The sequence below is a fragment of the Podarcis muralis genome, chromosome 4 (assembly GCF_964188315.1).
Source record: "Podarcis muralis chromosome 4, rPodMur119.hap1.1, whole genome shotgun sequence".
Taxonomy (NCBI): Eukaryota; Metazoa; Chordata; class Lepidosauria; order Squamata; family Lacertidae; genus Podarcis; species Podarcis muralis.
This window is the reverse complement of record NC_135658.1, coordinates 96,327,384-96,346,429: the sequence shown is the minus strand read 5'-3', so window position 1 is coordinate 96,346,429 and position 19,046 is coordinate 96,327,384. Positions and strand designations below refer to the sequence as shown.

The 19,046-nt window shown below is 45.8% G+C and overlaps 2 protein-coding genes across 3 annotated transcripts; one reads left to right on the top strand and one right to left on the bottom strand.

Annotated features, from left to right (window-relative positions):
* Positions 1-1,976: 1,976 nt before the first annotated feature.
* Positions 1,977-9,753, bottom strand: LOC114596594 (glutamine amidotransferase-like class 1 domain-containing protein 3, mitochondrial). Its single transcript, XM_028728353.2, has 4 exons — positions 9,561-9,753; positions 6,180-6,351; positions 3,737-3,941; positions 1,977-2,266 (listed from the first exon to the last, which is right to left on the bottom strand). The coding sequence occupies exons 1-4, from the start codon at positions 9,666-9,668 to the stop codon at positions 2,074-2,076; spliced, it is 678 nt and encodes a 225-aa protein (XP_028584186.2). The 5' UTR covers positions 9,669-9,753; the 3' UTR covers positions 1,977-2,073.
* A 174-nt stretch (positions 9,754-9,927) lies between these two features.
* On the top strand, positions 9,928-17,901 carry CLN5 (CLN5 lysosomal BMP synthase). 2 transcript variants are annotated; one of them, XM_028728351.2, is made up of 4 exons: positions 9,928-10,731; positions 11,661-11,800; positions 15,935-16,160; positions 17,323-17,901. In XM_028728351.2, the coding sequence occupies exons 1-4, from the start codon at positions 10,341-10,343 to the stop codon at positions 17,832-17,834; spliced, it is 1,269 nt and encodes a 422-aa protein (XP_028584184.2). In that variant the 5' UTR covers positions 9,928-10,340; the 3' UTR covers positions 17,835-17,901. The 2 variants fall into 2 exon arrangements, with proteins under 2 accessions (XP_028584184.2, XP_028584182.2); XM_028728349.2 differs by having other exon boundaries at positions 10,525-10,731; positions 11,635-11,800.
* The last annotated feature ends 1,145 nt before the right edge of the window (positions 17,902-19,046 follow it).

Genomic DNA, 19,046 nt, shown 5'->3' with positions numbered 1-19,046 from the left:
ATTCAAACCGCCAACCTTCTGATCGGCAAGCCTAGGGTCTGTGGTTTAGACCACAGAGCTACCCGCATCCCGATTTTATGGTGAATACCGGCACCTAATTTTCTGGGGTGGGAGGGAAACACTGCCTATATCTGAGCGGAAGCCTAACTGAATTCACTAGAACTCACAGTACACTTCTGATCAAACAGGCTTGCATAGGTGGTCTGCATAACTTTAGGATGATTGACCTGCAGATTTAACAGACGCAAGCAAGCAGCTCTGCTTTGAATGGGATGGAGCCAGCATGATGCAAGTTAGCTAGTTGTGCAGGCCTTCTTTGGCACCCTTAACGCTCCCCTGTTATTGAATGCATGCAGCTTATCCCTCTCTCCACACACAAAAATAATAAACACAGCATTAAGATTATAGCACCATTTTACATAGTCCTAGGGCTTTAATGGTCAGTCTAGGCTCTCCACAGATACGTTTGTGAAATTAGTGGGGGGAATTTGCTGTCTGCTTCCCTTACATATGAAAAGAAGGGGTACCTCTCCTTATAACACCTTTTGCGACCCTTCTAAGCCCAGTTAGTTGCTCTGAAATAGCCACGTTCCAGATATTCTTGAACCAAACCTCAAGGGCCAGCTCAGCCTGGAATTTCCAAAAATACGCTGTCACCAAACGTGCAGCTGTCAGTAGTGTGTGTGTGTGTGTGTGTGTGTGTGTGTATCACATCCTTAATCCCCATTCCCCCCCCCCCCCGGCTTCCCTCAGCTCCTCTCTCTGGTTTTTCCATACTTATAATTCTCTGCATATTATAAAGTTGTAAAGATCCTTAGCCTATCTGTCTATGTGTTATTAATAATAAATTTGTGTATGTTTATTCAAAACCTGCCAAGGAGTCCAATTCATTTTGTTGTTTCTTTAAATACTTTGTAAAAGGTTCCCATTCTTCTTTGAAGTCACAGTTGTCCTTGTCCCGCAATTTGTGTGTCAGTTTCACCAGTTCCACATAGTCCACCAGTTTTTCTGCTGTCAGTAGAAAGTTAGACCTTTATGTCACGCTAAGCCTCAGTTTCTCTCTCTCTCTCTCTTTGCTTTGCAGAATCTGGGGGGGGGGGGGGGGGCGGACCCATCTGAGAGAGCAGTCACGAGACAATTGCTTTAGGGACCAACATTTGGCCTGAGCCCAACTGCGGGCATTCCTGCTCTTGTCAATGCACCTAAAGAGACTCCGGCCATAAGCCGTCACATTCCTATTTAAATGCCAATTCAAATTGATGGGGCTTACCAACCACTTCTGGCTTGTGGTTCAGCATCTACTTTACCATAGCACTGGCAGGGCAATCCAAACCCTGGTTGGGCGGCAGGGGGGCAACTGCTGCATCCACAACCTTGACACTTGTGCCAGGCAAGGTGGAGTAGAAAACAGGGGGCAGGCAAAAGGCTGTTCCGGAGGGTTTAGGTGACCCTGTGCAACAGTAGAGGAGGCAGAATAGGAGCTGGAGGGAGAAGTTGGCAAAAAATGCCTTCCCCCGGCAGGAACCTTCAGCTGGAACTCAAGACAGAAGAGCAAGCTTGGATTTCACCCTATAAAAGCTGGTGCAATTGATAAGAGTCACTAAAATAGGTCTTGTTTGCATGCCCTGAGCAAGACAAAGTTCTTCATCGGAGGACATTCACCTACCACTTGCTGTCATAATAAGTAGCTCCCAGAGTACTGTTAGGTCGGCAACTAGCAGTACAAAGGCCAAACCCACCCATCCCAAGAAGTTTGCCCTGTAGTTGCAAGAGCAGGCAGGTGCAGGGAGACTTGTCTGTGGCAAGAGGACTGGCTGGTAGTGCACTTAAAAAAACATGGTGGATCCTTGGTCCTTCCTTCGTCATTCTTTCCAGTAAAACTGGCCTTGGGCTTAAAATAAGAGTGAACAATTTGCTTTTCTCAAGGACAGAAGGAAGACCAGGTTCAAAATACCAACGACTGAATACTCTTGATCTTGGTGGCTTAATTGTTTTTATTAATTCTACCGTATTTAACCAAAGCGTCATTTGTTAACGCATTTGCCAGTTGCCGCCAAGCCTGGCTTTCCCCCTTCATGCCAGTTTCAAGACTTCGGTAACCATGGTTCCAACCCCATCAAAAATTTGGTGCAAAGGGGCTTTGCACATGAACGCGCAAGTGGTGACTATTTTGTTTGCGGAATCCACGTGGGCCTCGTTCACGTCTTTGCAGATGTGCTTGCAGCCAAGTTCTTCGATAGCCGCAGCTGTTTCAGCATCAGGAAACCTGCAAGGAAAGGAAGTTAAACAAGAACTGCCTTTCCCTCACCGCTGAAGTGCTGGCTTTGACCGTTAATGCCCTAGAAGGCTCAGGACCACAATACATCAAGGACCGGCCCTCCCTGTATGAACCAGACTAGACCCTGTGGTCTTCATCAGAGGCCCTTCTGCATGGATCTCACCCAAGTGGGCTGAAGAGTAGCACTGGCGATATATCAATATATTGCCCCAAACCAGTTTGAAGTCTATACAGTGGTACCTCAGGTTAAGTACTTAATTTGTTCCGGAGGTCCGTTCTTAACCTGAAACTGTTCTTAACCTGAAGCACCACTTTAGCTAATGGGGCCTCCAGCTGCCGCTGCGCCGCCAGAGCCCGATTTCTGTTCTCATCCTGAAGCAAAGTTCTTAACCCAAGGTAATATTTCTGGGTTAGCGGAGTCTGTAACCTGAAGTGTCTGTAACCCGATGTACCACTGTATCATGATAGTGGCTTCATAGTTTTTGACCTGGCAATATATTGCGAATCATGATGTGTGTGTGTGCTATGCAAAAATCACAATGTGGTAAAAACCGTGAAGCCAGCCAATGCATCTACATAGCTCCATTCTTATTTTGGACATTGTCATATATCAGTATATCATGATGTTTAGCTGGTGATACATCACAAAGCTGAAAACCAACTCCATCCTTATTTCAGACATTGTGATATGTCGGTATATCGTGATGTGATATAGCGTGACATTGGGTGGATGGGACTCGTCCTTATTAATATTTTACAGGAAGAGCATTTTTTTGTATTGTACAGTGGTACCTCGGATTACAGACGCTTCAGGTTACGGACTCCGCTAACCCAGAAATAGTACCTCGGGTTAAGAACTTTACCTCAGGATGAGAACAGAAATCGCACAGCGGCGGCGCGGGGGGCCCCATTAGCTAAAGTGGTACCTCAGGTTAAGAACAGTTTCAGGTTAAGAATGGAACTCCGGAACGAATTAAGTTCTTAACCTGAGGTACCACTGTACTTTTTTTTCTGGTTTTAAAACAAGACACATAAAAGTTGTTCCACCAGGCCTTTGGTCAGGGCGCAGCCTGACTCCCTCCTCTGGCAACCTGCACAGAATTTTGCTTAATCGGTTGCCATCAATTTGATTTTAATTAATTTTTATAATGAAATATTTTTAGAATGTGTGATTATTTGACTGTTTGATTATTTGATTGTTGTTAGCCGCCCTGAGCCCGGCTTCGGCTGGGGAGGGCGGGATATAAATAAAATTTATTATTATTATTATTATTATTAAAAGCGATTAAGTTGCTCTGAGGCTTTTTCTTTTGTACAATGAGTGTAATCAGCAACAACCAACAGAGAAAAACGATAGATTGGAGAAAGCTGTACATCACTGTAACAGGTGGATCTTGTGATCGGCGGAGAATCGGCACGCGCACAGAATCAGATGACGCTCCAAACAAAATTCCTTACCTCCCGTCTACATTTCTGTTGTGGCCGACGGTGACTTCACAGCCTGGGAAGACTTTCGCTGCCAACACAGGTGAGATGCAGCACAAGCCAATGGGCTTCTTTGCGCTATGGAAAGCCTCGAGGGTGGACTTGACAAGGTTGTTGACAGTGCAGTTCTTTCCTTCCACTGCCCAGGAACACAAGTTCTTCGCTACGCCAAAGCCCCCTAGAAGGGAGGGGGGAAAGATAAGAGCTTACTCTTCCATGTTGAGAAGAAACTTCCTAATATTGCCTCTTCCAACACAGCAGCGTTGCTGGTTGTCACCCAGTGAGGCGATGCTTATTTGATATTGGCACAAAATTGGTTCAGCCCTGGGGAGCACTCTTCCAGTAGAGACTGAGCAGGCATCTTCTATGGTGAACATTCTGCTGATTACTTTTTTTTTTTTTAAAGAGATATTTATTAAGGTTTTACAAAAAAACATAGGTTTACAGAATAGAAAAAATTAAAACAAAGATTAGCAAACTAAAAAACACACATAGAAACAAAGAAGAAAAAAGGTAACAAATAGCTGAGAAAAAAAATTGAAAAATAATTCCATTTTTCAATATCTTTAGGCTCATTTACTTATTTCCTTGACCTCCTCACACCTCCCCTTTTTGTATTCCCATTTACAAAAACATTTCAGCAAATCCTTACCCTCTTTCATTTATCTTTACTCTATATCTTAGCCTATTATAACTATATATTTTCATCCATTATCAATCCGTATTTGCATATTCTTGATAATCTTGTTACCAATACCACTTATTTTCAATACAACATCATTTTAACATTCATTAATTTTACAGTATTTCTGCAAGTAGTCCTTAAATTTCTTCCACATTTTGCTGATTCCCCCCCCCCCCCTTTGCTGCCAGGCAGATGCAGATGCTGAAGATAACCCACCTCCTGCAATAGTTTGTGATCTATTTTCAAAAAATGTTTTATGTGTCATACAAATGATAACCAATGTTGGAAATGCAAAGAAAAAGAAGGTACCTTTTACCACATGTGGTGGACGTATCCTAAGGTGAAAGACTTCTGGGGGAAAATTTATAATGAATTGAAAAAAATGTTGAAAAACACATTTATTAAGAAACCAGAAGCCTTTCACCTTGGAATAATAGGACTAGAACAGCCCAAAAAAGATGTTAGACTGTTTTTGTATGCCAATACAGAGGCAAGACTTTTATTGGCCAAAAATTGGAAATCGCAAGAAATCCCAACAATAGATGAACGGCAGATGAAGATGTTGGATTTTTTGGAGCTGGCCGACCTGACTGGAAGAATCCGGGACCAGAAAGAGGAGGAGACACAAGAAGATTGGAAGAAATTTAAAGAATATCTAGCTAAATATTGTAATATAAGATAATTAGAAGTCACTTGAAAGTAATAAATAGGCTTAGGATTAGAATAAGAATGTGCTGTAAAACATTAAGGACTAGAATACTAATAAAAGAAAGGAGGATAGTAAATGGAAGGAGTCAATTTCAATAGAAATATGATTTTGGAGAACTGTTACAAGGTGATACAATGAAATTCAGTTAGGGGGGACTTGAGGAAGTCAATTAACAATGTAAGGCAATTTGGGTTTTGGAAGAAATAATTCTTTTTATGTTTTTCTTTTGTATTGTAATGTGTTTTCTTTTGCTGTGTTTTGTAATGTCTTTTCTTTTTCTTATAAATTTGGAAAAGCAATTTTTAAAAAATTGAAAAAATAAAACAAAAAATGTTTTATGTGGCCTTTATCACGTGAATTAGAATTGTGCAAACCACTTTCATTTTTTAAATTTATTTATGAAATAAATAAATGTGGAATGTAGAAATGGGGATTATTGGTTGGTTTTTGTTGTGTATTTGTGTATAAAAATTTAATAAATTAAATACCGCATTTTTCGCCCTATAAGACGCACCAGACCATAAGACGCACCTAGTTTTTGGAGGAGGAAAACAAGAAAAAAAATATTCTGAATCTCAGAAGCCAGAACAGCAAGAGGGATCGCTGAGCAGCGAAAGCAGCAATCCCTCTTGCTGTTCTGGCTTCTGTGACAGCTATGCAGCCTGCATTCGCTCCATAAGACGCACACACATCTCCCCTTACTTTTTAGGAGGGAAAAAGTGAGTCTTATAGAGCAAAAAATATGGTAAATAAAATGCACTATGTTTTGTGGGAGGGAGTATTGTTGCAGTGAGGTGCAGTGTGAGAATCTAGTTTTAGAGTCCCAGCTCACAGGGCTGAGCACATTGAACTGGTGCAAATGATTTTTACGGTTCACAAATAAGTGAGTGTTAAACTAATTCATTTGCAGCGCAATCCTAACCATGTCCTTTCAAATGCAAATCCTGTGGAATTTAATGGACCTTACTCCCAGGCATATAGGATTGCCGGTTTGATTAGTTTATTTTTTAAAAAATGCTCACCTGGAAAAATAATTGCATCAAATTCACCGACTTTCAACTCAGCCAAATCCTGGATGTCTCCTCTCGCAAGTCTAGCACTTTCAACTAAAACGTTTCTCTTTTCTTCACTTGGACTACCCTGCAAATGATCAACGACGTGCATCTGCTCAATATTTGGTGCAAATATCTTTACCTGAAAAAGAAAAGGGAACACAAATACAGTTGTGTTACAAAGTAGCACTTTTGCTAGTTGCAAGAGTCAAGCTTAACAATGGGGTTTTTTGCCAATTTTAAGCAAGATAATTTTGCAATTTCAAGAGGTTTCTGAAATTCCAAAATGACAAAGCGTATGGATTTCAGCATCAATTGGTATTTTAGGTAGAAAGATCACAGACAAGATCTTTAAAACAGGGCTAAATGTTGCCTTTAATATAGACACATTTTTTAAAAAATAAGATTTATCTTATTATCTACCCCAGTTCAAACAAGAATATAGTGTTTTCATTTTAAGTTGTAAAATAAACAGTACTAAACGTTTGCAGAATGTGCTTTCCAGTGATACAGTCACAGACCATATTTTGTCAATGTTTAGTAAAATAACTTGCAGTGTATTTTCAATTTAATGGCATTCAGTATGGTGTTGAACCTATTTACTCAGACACAAGTCCCATTGAGTTCAATGAGACATACAGCCTAGTAAGCTTAGAACTGGAGCCTCATTTCGTTTTCAAGACTGCAATCCTGTGCACTCCTTTGCAGAATCCTAAACTCTGCTGAACACATGGAGGCTTGTTTACAAGCCAGCAAGCAGAATATTGAAGGCATCGAGATTGCCAAAGACAGTTTGACCTCGCAGAAAGGAACAGGAAACAGGAAAGAGACATTTTCCATGGAAAAACCTTCTGTGGGTGGGAGAAAGGCCTTTTTTCCAGCTAGAACTCAACGGAGCTCAGTTCCAGCACCTCTCAGGGAGGCTCCATTGCCATTATAAGAGAACAAGGGAGGCATTCATGGTGAGTTCTCGCACCTCTTCTTCTAGAAAAACTATCACTGAATGAGTGCATATGTAGGTCTTCTTCCCTCTCCCTGTGTGTGCTTGTGTACAGTTATAAATGCAGTTACAATGACATTCATAAATGCAGAGCAATTATTCCACCACTTCCTTTCTAAAGCACGGCATGCCTTGGTTCTTCTTTTACTATGAAAGATTTGCATTAAAGAGGGCTAGGATAGAGTGAGGTGGGACGCGGGTGGCGCTGTGGGTAAAAGCCTCAGCGCCTAGGGCTTGCCGATCGCTTGGTCGGCGGTTCGAATCCCCGTGGCGGGGTGCGCTCCCGTTGTTCGGTCCCAGTGCCTGCCAACCTAGCAGTTCGAAAGCACCCCCGGGTGCAAGTAGATAAATAGGGACCGCTTACTAGCGGGAAGGTAAACGGCGTTTCCGTGTGCGGCTCTGGCTCGCCAGAGCAGCGATGTCACGCTGGCCACATGACCCGGAAGTGTCTCCGGACAGCGCTGGCCCCCGGCCTCTTGAGTGAGATGGGCGCACAACCCTAGAGTCTGTCAAGACTGGCCCATACGGGCAGGGGTACCTTTACCTTTACCTAGGATAGAGTGAAGTGGAGGGGACAAATGCTAGCCACTATGTAGCAAAAGCCACACAAACTTTTAACAATAACCCGAGACCTCAAACTTAACCCCCATGACAACACAGTGAAATCGTATTACAGCCATGGGCAGGATTCCTGCATCGCAGTGGGTTGGACTAGATGGCCATGGGGGTTTTCCTTCTGATATAGAAAAATAGGAGTCCCCTAAGTCCATGATCAAGGGACGCGGGTGGCGCTGTGGGTTAAACCAGAGAGCCTAGGACTTGCCGATCAGAAGGTCGGCGGTTCGAATCCCCGCGACGGGGTGAGCTCCCGTTGCTCGGTCCCTGCTCCTGCCAACCTAGCAGTTCGAAAGCACGTCAAAGTGCAAGTAGATAAATAGGTACCGCTCCAGCAGGAAGGTAAACGCCGTTTCCATGCGCTGCTCTGGTTCGCCAGAAGCAGCTTAGTCATGGTGGTCACATGACCCGGAAGCTGTACGCCGGCTCCCTCGGCCAGTATAGCGAGATGAGCGCTGCAACCCCAGAGTCAGCCACAACTGGACCTAATGGTCAGGGGTCCCTTTACCTTTACCTTTTAAGTCCATGATCGGTCAGAGGTGAATGGATGGGGGCAGGAAGCAGGGAAAGCAAAACAGATCTTTATTTTTCTGTAGCAACCAAATTCCCTCCCTTCCTAGCAAGGAGGCCAGAGAGACCCAGAACCAAGAAGAAACATAATAATAATAATAATAATAATAATAATAATAATAATAATAATAATAATATTTATACCCCACCCATCTGGCTGGATTTCCCCTGCTACTCTGGGCGGCTCCCAACAGAATATTAAAAACACCATAAAACATCAAACATTAAAAACTTCCCTAAACAGGGCTGCCTTCATCTTTTTTAAGGGTTTTCACTTTGGTGTGCATCCCCTCTACAAACAGTCAGAAATTACATCACACCTGAGGTGGGGTTACTGTGGCTCAGGCAGGCCAAGGTGGGATATTCCTGAGGATTTAGCAAGTTTTACATAGTTCCAGACACAGTTTACGCAAAACATTAGCATTGAATAGGACCATAAGGATGCCTCTTGGACATCCCTCAGTGCAGAGCCTCTGGGCAAACAATGGCAATTATTACAAAGAAGATTCATAGATACAGGAGAGGAATTCCTTCAGGAACTTCCCCTGATTGCTCTCTGCCTGCGTGTTCTCAGGCAAGGCGGATTAAGGAGGCAGAGGAAATATTGAGGGTCTTTAGGAGCACCAAGATGGCTTTTGGATTGCTTTCCTGTACTGTTTTAGACATAACAAAATTCCTTCCCGTAGCACCTTAAGAGACCAAGTAACAACTGGTATGAGCTTTCGTGAACAAACTTAGTTGGTCTCTACGGTGCTACTGGAAGGAATTTTTTTATTTTGTTTCGGCTACGGCAGACCAACACGGCTACCTATGGCACCTGTTTTAGACATGTGGTTTATATACTTATGTATGTGCATTTACTTTGTGCAATTATCCACATTTATCCTATATTTGAGACCTTAGAGGTCCTACAACACTTCCAACTCTGCAATTCTATGATTCTATCCTGAGGAAATTGCAAGAGACCCTTGCAAGCAGTTTGTTTGCTTGCTTGCACTAAGTTTAAGCTGTGGGCAGGTGGGCTGGGCGGATTTTGCAGGGCAGGACACGAGGGGAGGAGCAATCCTATTATTGCAGAGTCGGAAGGGACCCCAGAGGTCATCTGGTCCACACACCCCTGCAAGGAATATCCCCCTTTTGCACTTTTAGAGGGTCGCCAGCCTCACCTCCGCTCCAGCCCGGCTCAGGTGCACCAGGACGGCGGACGCCTCGTGGATCTCGCTGCCGTCGAAGACGCCGCAGCCAGCCAAGACCACGGCCACCCGCTTCCCCATCCTCGCTTGCGGGTCCCCCGCGTCCACGGAGGAAGAGGCCGCAGGAAGGAAGGATCTGGTGCCGGATTCCCCCCCCCCCCCGCCCCCTGCTGGTCCGGAAGAAGAGCCGTCGGGGCGGCGCTTTCTGTGACCCTTGGAGACGGGAGGACAGGAAAGACTTCGCGTCCTCCAGGAAACGGCGTCGCGCCTGGGATGCAAACACGCCTGCTCCCCTTTCGTTTCTGAGCGCAATGCGCGCTGATTTTGCAGCATAAGAGGATAATCACACTATATGCGGTTTGATCCGGAGTGCACGTCCAACAAAAAGCTTTTCACGTGCGAATATTATATTTAGTTTTTCCCTTTGTAAGAGTAATCTGTGCTTATTGCAACACCTCTCTGAAATTGTCTGGCCTCTAAGGGCAGCTGAGACATATCTGAAACGAGCTAAAAGCCTGGGGATTTTCAAAGCCTAAACTGCAACCCCGGATCCGACGCTTTGTGCAAGGCGAACCACTCGCTCTCCGGCCACTGCACCTAAAGGAAACCCCAAAAAACTACAGCAGAGATATTGAATCAGAACTGTACAGCTGGAAGGGAGCCAGGGGTCATCTAGTCCAACCCCCTGCAAGGCAGGAATGTCAGCTAAAGCACCCGTGACAGGTGACCCTCCGTATAAAGGCTCCCTTCTCCATGCGCAAACAAAAAAGACCCAGTGGGGCTGAGAGAGCCGGGAGATCTGTTTCCCCCACCGCGATCGCGGGACAGAAACCAGAGGCAGAGAGGGGAGGGAAACGACAACAGAACCGTCTGGGAGGTTTCCGCACTGAGCATGTGCCCGACCCCTCGGCATGTGACGGGCTGAACTTTGCTCAGCTGACTGCTGGGCGGGCGAGAGAAACGCGGAAGCGGAGCTGGCCCGCCCTGCGCCGCTTGCTTTCTGCTTGCAGGGGTGCTAGATCATGGCTGCGGGCGGGGAGCAGCCGCGTCTGTGGCTGCTGCTGCTTTTGCTCCTGCAGTTGGAGACGCCCTGCAGCTCGACGTGCGCCTCTCCGGGGCAGCAGGGGTGGCCCGTGCCTTACAGGTGAGAGGACGGCGTATGGGGAGGGGAGAGGGTCGTCGGGCAGGATCCCGCCCCCCGCGGCCGCCTACTATAGCAGGTGCGGTGATGGCTCACTTCCAAGAGAGGTTTGGGCTCCCCGTCCAAAAATTAGGATTTGCAAACATCCGGGCTGTGCCGAAAGTGGAACAAAGGAGTTGCATGCAATCCTGTCGTTCAGGTTTGTGCTTGCGCAGGAGAACTTCCCCCTCCTTCTCCCCTGCCCCCCAAAAATCTGGGGGACCCTCTGAGCATATTTGGGGAAGGGTGGTGCCAGGGGGAGGAAAGGAAGAAGTCCTGTTGTGTCCGTGGAGCTTCAGATGTCCAGAGTGGGATCATAGAGCTGGAAGGGATCCAGGGGTCATCTAGTCCAACCCGCTTACGATGCAGGAATCTTGCCTACAGGCATCCCTGGGTGGTCTCAAACCACCAGCCTTATGGTTAATAGCCAGGTGCGAGCGATGCAGGGTTTCAGATGGGACGCTTTTTCAACACAGATGGCTCCTTCATGCAGTGGTGACTTGTCAGGAGCTGGGCAGTCTCAAAATGGGGAGATTAAGTATAATTATGGGAGGTGGCTCTGCAAGGGAGAAAACTCAAGAGATGTGCAAGCAATAATAATCATAATAATAATTTATTATTTATACCCCGCCCATCTGGCTGGGCTTCCCCAGCCACTCTTGGCGGCTTCCAAAAAAAAATATTAAAATACTGTAATACATCAAACATTAAAAGCTTCCCTAAACAGGGCTGCTTTCAGATGTCTTCTAAAAGTCTGGTAGTTGTTGTTGCAAGAGATGACTTCCAGTTTACGGCCGTTTCTTTTTTCTAATCTGAACTTTTGGGTTTAAACAAAAAATTAAAAAAAAAACATTTATTTTAATGCAGGCGTTTTGATTACCGCCCTAAAACAGATGCCTACTGCCAGGCTCGTTATACTTTCTGCCCAACTGGCTCTCCCATTCCGGTGATGAGAGATGACGATGTCCTGGAAGTATTTCGGTTACAGGCGCCTGTCTGGGAATTCAAATATGGAGCTCTCCTTGGTCATATGGTAAGGTCACATGTGTCTCCTCCTCTTCTGTTTTGTCAGCCTTTTGCTAGCATCCCAATTAACCTAGATTTCAAAAAGTGCAATACAGAACTGACATTCTTAATTTGATTAACTACAGACCTTGTAAATATATTCAGAAAACATTGTTTACCACTTTTCTGGCAACAGGAGAGTGTTAGAAAATGTTCTGAGAATTTTTAAGTAACAGCTTTGAAAGAAGCAATCTTTAAATGGCACTTTCAGGGCGATTTTAATTTTTTGTTTTATTACTATTCCTGGCTAGTGCCAGTCACTGGCATGTGACAGTGATTCACTCCCTCCTTCCAGATACTCAGCGTGGAAAAGTTTCTCTGTTCCTGCAGAGAAATCACGGGCCGTCCACTTCCTGGAACTGCGCCATTTCCCCAGATTGCTTTGTTATTTTATAGCATTCGTAGTGTTGCCTTTCCTGCCATCCAAGGCATGTTACAAAAAACCCCAGTACGACAGCATAATTGGCCAATTAGCCTTACGAGCTGTGCAAGGTATGGCTCACTGATTCTCATAGTTGGTCTGCAATTTCTAGATTGTGGCAGTTCTGTGAACACTTACCTAGGAGCAACCCTAATTGAAAATTAAGCATGATTTATGGGTTGCACTGTGGGTTAAACCACAGAGCCTAGGACTTCCCGATCAGAAGGTCGGCGGTTTGAATCCCCATGACAGGGTGAGCTCCTGTTGCTCGGTCCCTGCTCCTGCCAAGTAAACGGCGTTTCCGTGCGCTGCTCTGGTTTGCCAGAAGCGGCTTAGACATGCTGGCCACATGTACGCTGGCTCCCTTGGCCAATAAAGCGAGATGAGCGCCGCAACCCCAGAGTCGGCCACAACTGGACCTAATGGTCAGGGGTCCCTTTTCCTTTATATGCATGCAGTGGGTCAGGCTCTTATCGATGTATAGGCAAACTAAGGCCTGGGGGCCGAATCTGGCCCAATCGCCTCCTAAATCTGGCCCATGGACGGTCCAGGAATCAGCATGTTTTTACATGAGTAGAATGTGTCCTTTTATTTAAAATGCATCTCTGGGTTATTTGTGGGGCCTGCCTGGTGTTTTTACATGCGTAGAATGTGTCCTTTTATTTAAAATACACCTCTGGGTATTTGTGGGGCACAGGAATTTGTTCATCCCCCCCCCCAATATAGTCCAGCCCCCCACAAGGTCTGAGAGACAGTGGACCGGCCCCCTGCTGAAAAAGTTTGCTGACCCCTGCTCTTACTGTTCAATCCTCTGTGTGTTTACTTAGACTCACGTCTCAATTGTATTTAGTGGGGCTTACTCCCATGTAAGTGTTCATAGGATTATAAAGCAGTGTTAGAAACTCAAGATATGTAAGCTAATCGCCAGATGGCACCTGACACCTAGGTCATGATCACCACGATGGAATTTCTCGGCATTTTTTTTTTTTTTACACTGCAATTTATTATTCTTATTATTCATTTCTGTACCGCTTTATAATTAAAATTTTTAAAAGTCGCAAGGCGATTTACAACACATTAAAGCATCCAATAAAACAATCCAAAATAAATTGCAAGCTTCCAGGAAAATACTTCAGATCCTTTCCCCATATTTATTCACCTATTTAATTTATATAGCAGTAGTACTCTAGGACAGTGTTTCCCAACCGGTGTTCCGCTGCACACTAGTGTGCCGTGAGACCTTGCCTGGTGTGCCGTGGGAGGGAGGCGGGAGAGGCGGGGCGGCGGCGGCATCTCCTGCTGGATGCAAATCCAAACATGGCGGCCGCCTCCCTCGCTCCTTTGTAGGCGGACCATCGAGAGAGAAAGAAAAGGAGGCGAAAGAGCGAGAGAAGGCGCCTGCGCGGAAAGAGGAGCGAGCAGTGCGCCTGCGCGCCGCGGCGCCCGAGATCGCTTCTCCCCACCGCCCCTTGCTTCAAAAGAGGTCCGGGGACAGCGGGAAGCGCTTCGCGCTGCCCCCGGACCTCTTTTGAAGCAAGGGGCTGCGGGGAGATCGCTTCTCCCGGTGCTCCGAAGCGGGGCGGGGGGCGGGAACACCTGCCCCAGCCGCCCCGCTTTGGAGCGCTGCTCCGATGCCGGGCGGTGGGGCGGGAACCTCGCACCCCGCCGCCGGGCATCGGAACGATGCCCCGATGCCGGGCGGTGGGGCGGGAACCTCGCACCCCGCCGCCGGGCATCGGAACGATGCCCCGATGCCGGGCGGTGGGGCGGGAACCTCTCCCCCCACCACCTGGCATCGGAACGATGCCCCGATGCCGGGCGGTGGAGCGGGAACCTCGCACCCCGCCGCCGGGCATCGGAACGAGGTCCTGGACCTCTTCTGAAGGCAGGCGGGGGCAAAAGTCTTTGCTCCCCCCGCCTGCCTTCCCGGGACAGCGGAGACTTCTCCGCTGCCCCGGGCGATCTTAAAATGCTGGCGGGCGGGAGCGAAGCGTTCGCTGCCGACCCCCAGCATTTTAAAATCTCGGGGCAGCGGAGACTTCGCTCCCGCCCGCCAGCATTTTAAAATCGCCCCGGGACAGCAGGGGCTTTTAAAATGCTGGCGGTCGGCAGCAAAGCCCTCCTGTCCCCGGAGCTTGCGGGGCGGGAGGTGGGAAGAAGGGCTTTTCTTCCCACCGCCAGCCTTCAGAACAGCCTTCTGAAGGCTGGCGGTGGGAAGAAAAGCCCTTGTCCCCCCCACCCAGCCTTCAGAAGAGGTCGGGGGACAGACTGTCCCCAGACCTGGTCTGAAGGCGGTTTCCCTAGGAACGCATTAATTGATTTTCAATGCATTCCTATGGGAAACCGTGCATCGCAAGACGAAAAACTCGCAAGACGAAGAGACTTGCGGAACGAATTAATTTCGTCTTGCGAGGCACCACTGTACTTTTTATATAGTCAATATAGGCACAGAGTTAAATTTTTTAACATTTTCTAATGGTGGTGTGCCTCGAGATTTTTTTCATGAAACAAGTGTGCCTTTGCCCAAAAAAGGTTGGGAAACACTGCTCTAGGAAGCCAGGGTGGTGCAGCGGTTAGAGTGTTAAACTAGGACCTGGGAGATCAGGGTTTGAATCCCTGCTCAGTCATGAAGCTCACCTTGGAATCAGTCACAGCCTCTTAACCTCCCTCACAGGGTCATGGTAGGGATAAACTGAGGTGGGGGGTGACCATGTACTCCTTGGAGAGAAAAAAGCGTGTATATAAATGCAGTCAATAAGCTCTTCTGTGTACCTGCTTAAGAAAGCCGGAGGGGTCAGCCAGATGGAGATGTCACTTGCCACCACATATCTATCATATGTGATGGACCTGTAAAAGTCCATAAAAGGGTAAAAGGGTATTGGGAAATAATTCATAATGAATCGGGAAAAAGGGTTTAAAAGTACTTTCCCAAAAAACCCAGAGTCCTTTTTGTTGGGGGAAATTCCCAGATGTCAAAAAAGATTATTTATGTATGCCACTACTGCGGCCTGTGTTTTGTTAGCCCAAAAATGGAAAACGAGTGAAGTCCCAACTAAAGAAGAATGGCAACTTAACCTGATTTGATTTGCCATCTGATTTGAAAAATGTTTATTGAATATATGGAGGAAAACTATATATTTGAAAATGCTGGCAGCATTAAGATGAATTGAACAGTGTAAATAAGTTTTGATGGATGTAATGATGGAATACTGAATGGTTTAGTTTACCGGTATATAAAATATGCAGGGATTTATGTTATGCAAAATGAACCATGGAAATAGAGGAAGGGAAATCATTGATATTTTAAGGTTGTTTAAATGAATATTCTAAAATGTAAAACAGAAAATTTAATTAAAATTATAGGAAAAAAGAGAGATTTCAGTTGCCAACCCGGCATCCAGAGAGCTCCATGTGGTCGCAATTGGACCTGCGCCAGCCGCAAAATGTGCCTGGCTAATTTCTAACACTGCCTTGGAGCAGTAAGGGGAAACCTGTGGCTTTTCAGATGTTTCTGGACTGCAGCTTCCATTGTCCCTGACCATTGCTGGGTGGTGCTGATGAGAGTTCTGGTCCGACCACACTGAATCCCCACCCCTGAGTTAGAGTCCTTATAGAGAGAAGAAATGTGGAATGATGAATGAAGGCATGCCTTCACTTGTGTTGGTTATTCCTTTCTTTTAGAAGATCATGCACGACGCTGTCGGTTTCAAGAGCTCCTTATCGGGGAAGAACTACACAATGGAGTGGTATGAGCTCTTCCAGCTGGGGAACTGCACCTTTCCTCATCTCCGGCCCAATTTGCTTGCCCCTTTTTGGTGCAATCAGGGGGCCGCCTGCTTTTATGAAGGGATAGATGACGCCCATTGGAAGGAGAACGGGACCTTGGTTCTGGTGACCACAATCTCAGGTAAACATGCAAACATTCTCATGGGGCTTGTTGACATGGGTAGGATTCAGAAGTTGCTGGTGCATGATGATAATTCTGGGTTTGGTTCAGGCCAGTAAGCAATCAGAGGGTGTTATTGTATATCCGCACATCTTTGCAAATTGTCTGCAATCCTAATCCTACTTTTCTGGGAACAATCCTTACTGAAATTAATCAGACTTTTATTTGAGTAGATGTGCTTAGTGTTAGAATCCCTGCTCCGTGATTGCAGTCATGGGATTGTTGTCTATCACATGACGGTGTATGTTTTGACTCCACAGAGCGGGAAGTGACAAAGACAGGATGTTTGTGTTACTGTGTTCCATGAAGTGGGACTATTGTCCTTTGTTTTTTCTCTTTGCTGTCTGATGCTAGAGAGAGAGGGAGCCATGTTGCAGTGCTCCGTGTGTGTTTATATGTAAATAAAGTAGATTAGCCAAAATGCTGAGTTGCTGAGGTCTGTTACGCAAGATGCACAAACTCTGCGGATCCCTAAGTGTGCCGGTGTCTTTTGGCATTGGTCGCTGTGATGTTCAGGCTGAAGAAAGCTTTTGAAGCTCCCGAATGATCGACTAGGAGGGAGAAAACATGCCAGTCGGGCATGTGTCTCCGCCAGAGTCCTACTCAAGTGTAGGCTGAACTCCGGACAGTTAGAGCCATTCCTCTGTTTTCTGTGGAGCTGGAAAGATCTCCAGAGGTCTCCAGATTTGAACACTTCCTGGACACAGATTCTGTGTCATCATGTGCTTATACCAGGCATTCTGGTGTTCCTTCTGAAATAAATTTCAAAAAGTGACTGCTGTGCTTGCATAGGAGCATCAGCCCAGCCTGTTGGGGAACACTGAGAGCCAGTGGGGTGTAGTGGTTAGTGCGTCGAACCCTGTGAGACACGGGTTCAAGCCCATACTCTGCCATGAAGCCGACTGAGAGCCCTTGGGTGTCTCTCAGCTTAACCTATACCTCACAGGATTGTTGTGGGGATTAAACGAGGAGGGAACCAAGCTGAGCTGCTTGAAGAAAAAGGTGGGAAAGGCTGCAGAATTAAGGAGGTGATTTTAAAGTACAGATAGTATTCAGCTGTGCAGATATGATTCTCCTATCTCCTTCCCGTAGTGTGATATTGTGTTTTCTTCTTCTTGCACAGGAGCTATGTTTAATCAAATGGCGAAATGGGTGAAATATGACAACGAAACTGGCATTTACTACGAGACGTGGATGGTCAAAGAGAGTCCAGAGGAGCAGGCCAGAGTGTGGTTTGAGCCTTACGAATGCTCCAAGTTTGTCCAGAGGACATACCAAAAGCTGGCTGAGCTGGGGGCCATTTTTAAGAAGATACAAACAAATTACACCACTATTACTCTCTTCAGTGGAGAGCCCGTCTGCTTTGGAAATGAAACGGCTATATTTGGACCACACGGAAACAAAACGCTAGCTCTGGCCATTAGAGACTTCTATTCTCCTTTCAAACCTTACCATTCCGTCAAAGAGTTCTTTCTAAACCTCTTGAGGATATTTGATGAAGTGGCTGTGGACCATCAGTTTTACCTCTTCTATAACTTGGAGTATTGGTTTCTGCCAATGAAATATCCTTTCATGAAAATAGCCTATGAAGAAATCCCATTGCCTCATTCAAACAGCACAAAGTTGGGTGTGTAGTTTTTCTTAATGCCCTTTTTTTTGTATAAAGACCAAAAAAAAAAGCAAAATAAAACCCCCAAACCCATTTTATGCTGAGTTGCCTCAGACGTCTTTCAGGCTGACAAAGATGCCCGAAACTACTGGGATATACCTGGCTTTTTACTAATGCTGAAAAGGTGATCTGCACAGGGAAATGAATGCATCAAACCTAAGCTATTTCACCTTTAATTTTGTGAGGGAATGATATTCTTTTCCTTCAGTTTTGACTTCCAGAGACACTTGATGTATGCACTGGAACCAATGTGGGTGAATAAGGGTGGTAAATAATTATTCTGAAGTTCTCATTATGTGCCCTGTACCTGATTTGAATGGTTGCATTTAAACGTGGGAGCAGCCCTCCTGAGTGACCCCCCCCCCTACTGTTTTCATTTTATTACCCTCACTGTAACACTTTGTAGAGCAGGCATCCCCAACCTTTGGCCCTCCAGATGTTTTGGACTACAGTTCCCATCACCCCTGACCACTGGTCCTCTTAGCTAGGGATCATGGGAGTTGTAGGCGAAAACATCTGGAGGGCCAAAGGTTGGGGATGCCTGCTGTAGAGCTGCAGTAGACAGCAGATTCAAATAATGCGGGCACACCGAAGTATGTGGGGGGGAGGAATGGTTTTCGAGGATGCTTACTAAGCCATTAGCGTTGGACAATCACATAGAATAGAAAATAGGAATGTGGCTGCACATACATTCCTAACCTTGAGGTCAACCTTAAGACAATTATGGGGATCTGCTTGAGCACTTTTAAGTAGCTGCTACTTACTCCAGGTGTGTTAAATTTATAGGTTGCTGCGATTCTAAAGGATGTTTTTCCTGGAGGACAGCCAGCTGATCTGTGCTGTTGCTTGAACTACAAAGTTTTTCAAAATAGGCTCAATGAGTTGGCAGTGTTAATTTGTGTGTTGCAAAGCTTCTAATCACAATGAAGTTACGTGCCTTGCTTTTAAAAATATTTCTTGCTTGGGATTAAAATTTTGTGTCCTTTGTTTATCCATAATCCCTATAGTTTGGATTAAAGTTTTAATCCTAAAGGAGATCCAAGTAACTACTGACCCAGAGGTCTTATCTCTATAACTGGGACAGTTTGTGCCAGTGTTTTACAAAGTGTATTTCTGATTCAATACATTAAGTTGCTGGTTTTTTAAACGTTAACGCTTTTAATTAAAGGTACCGTATT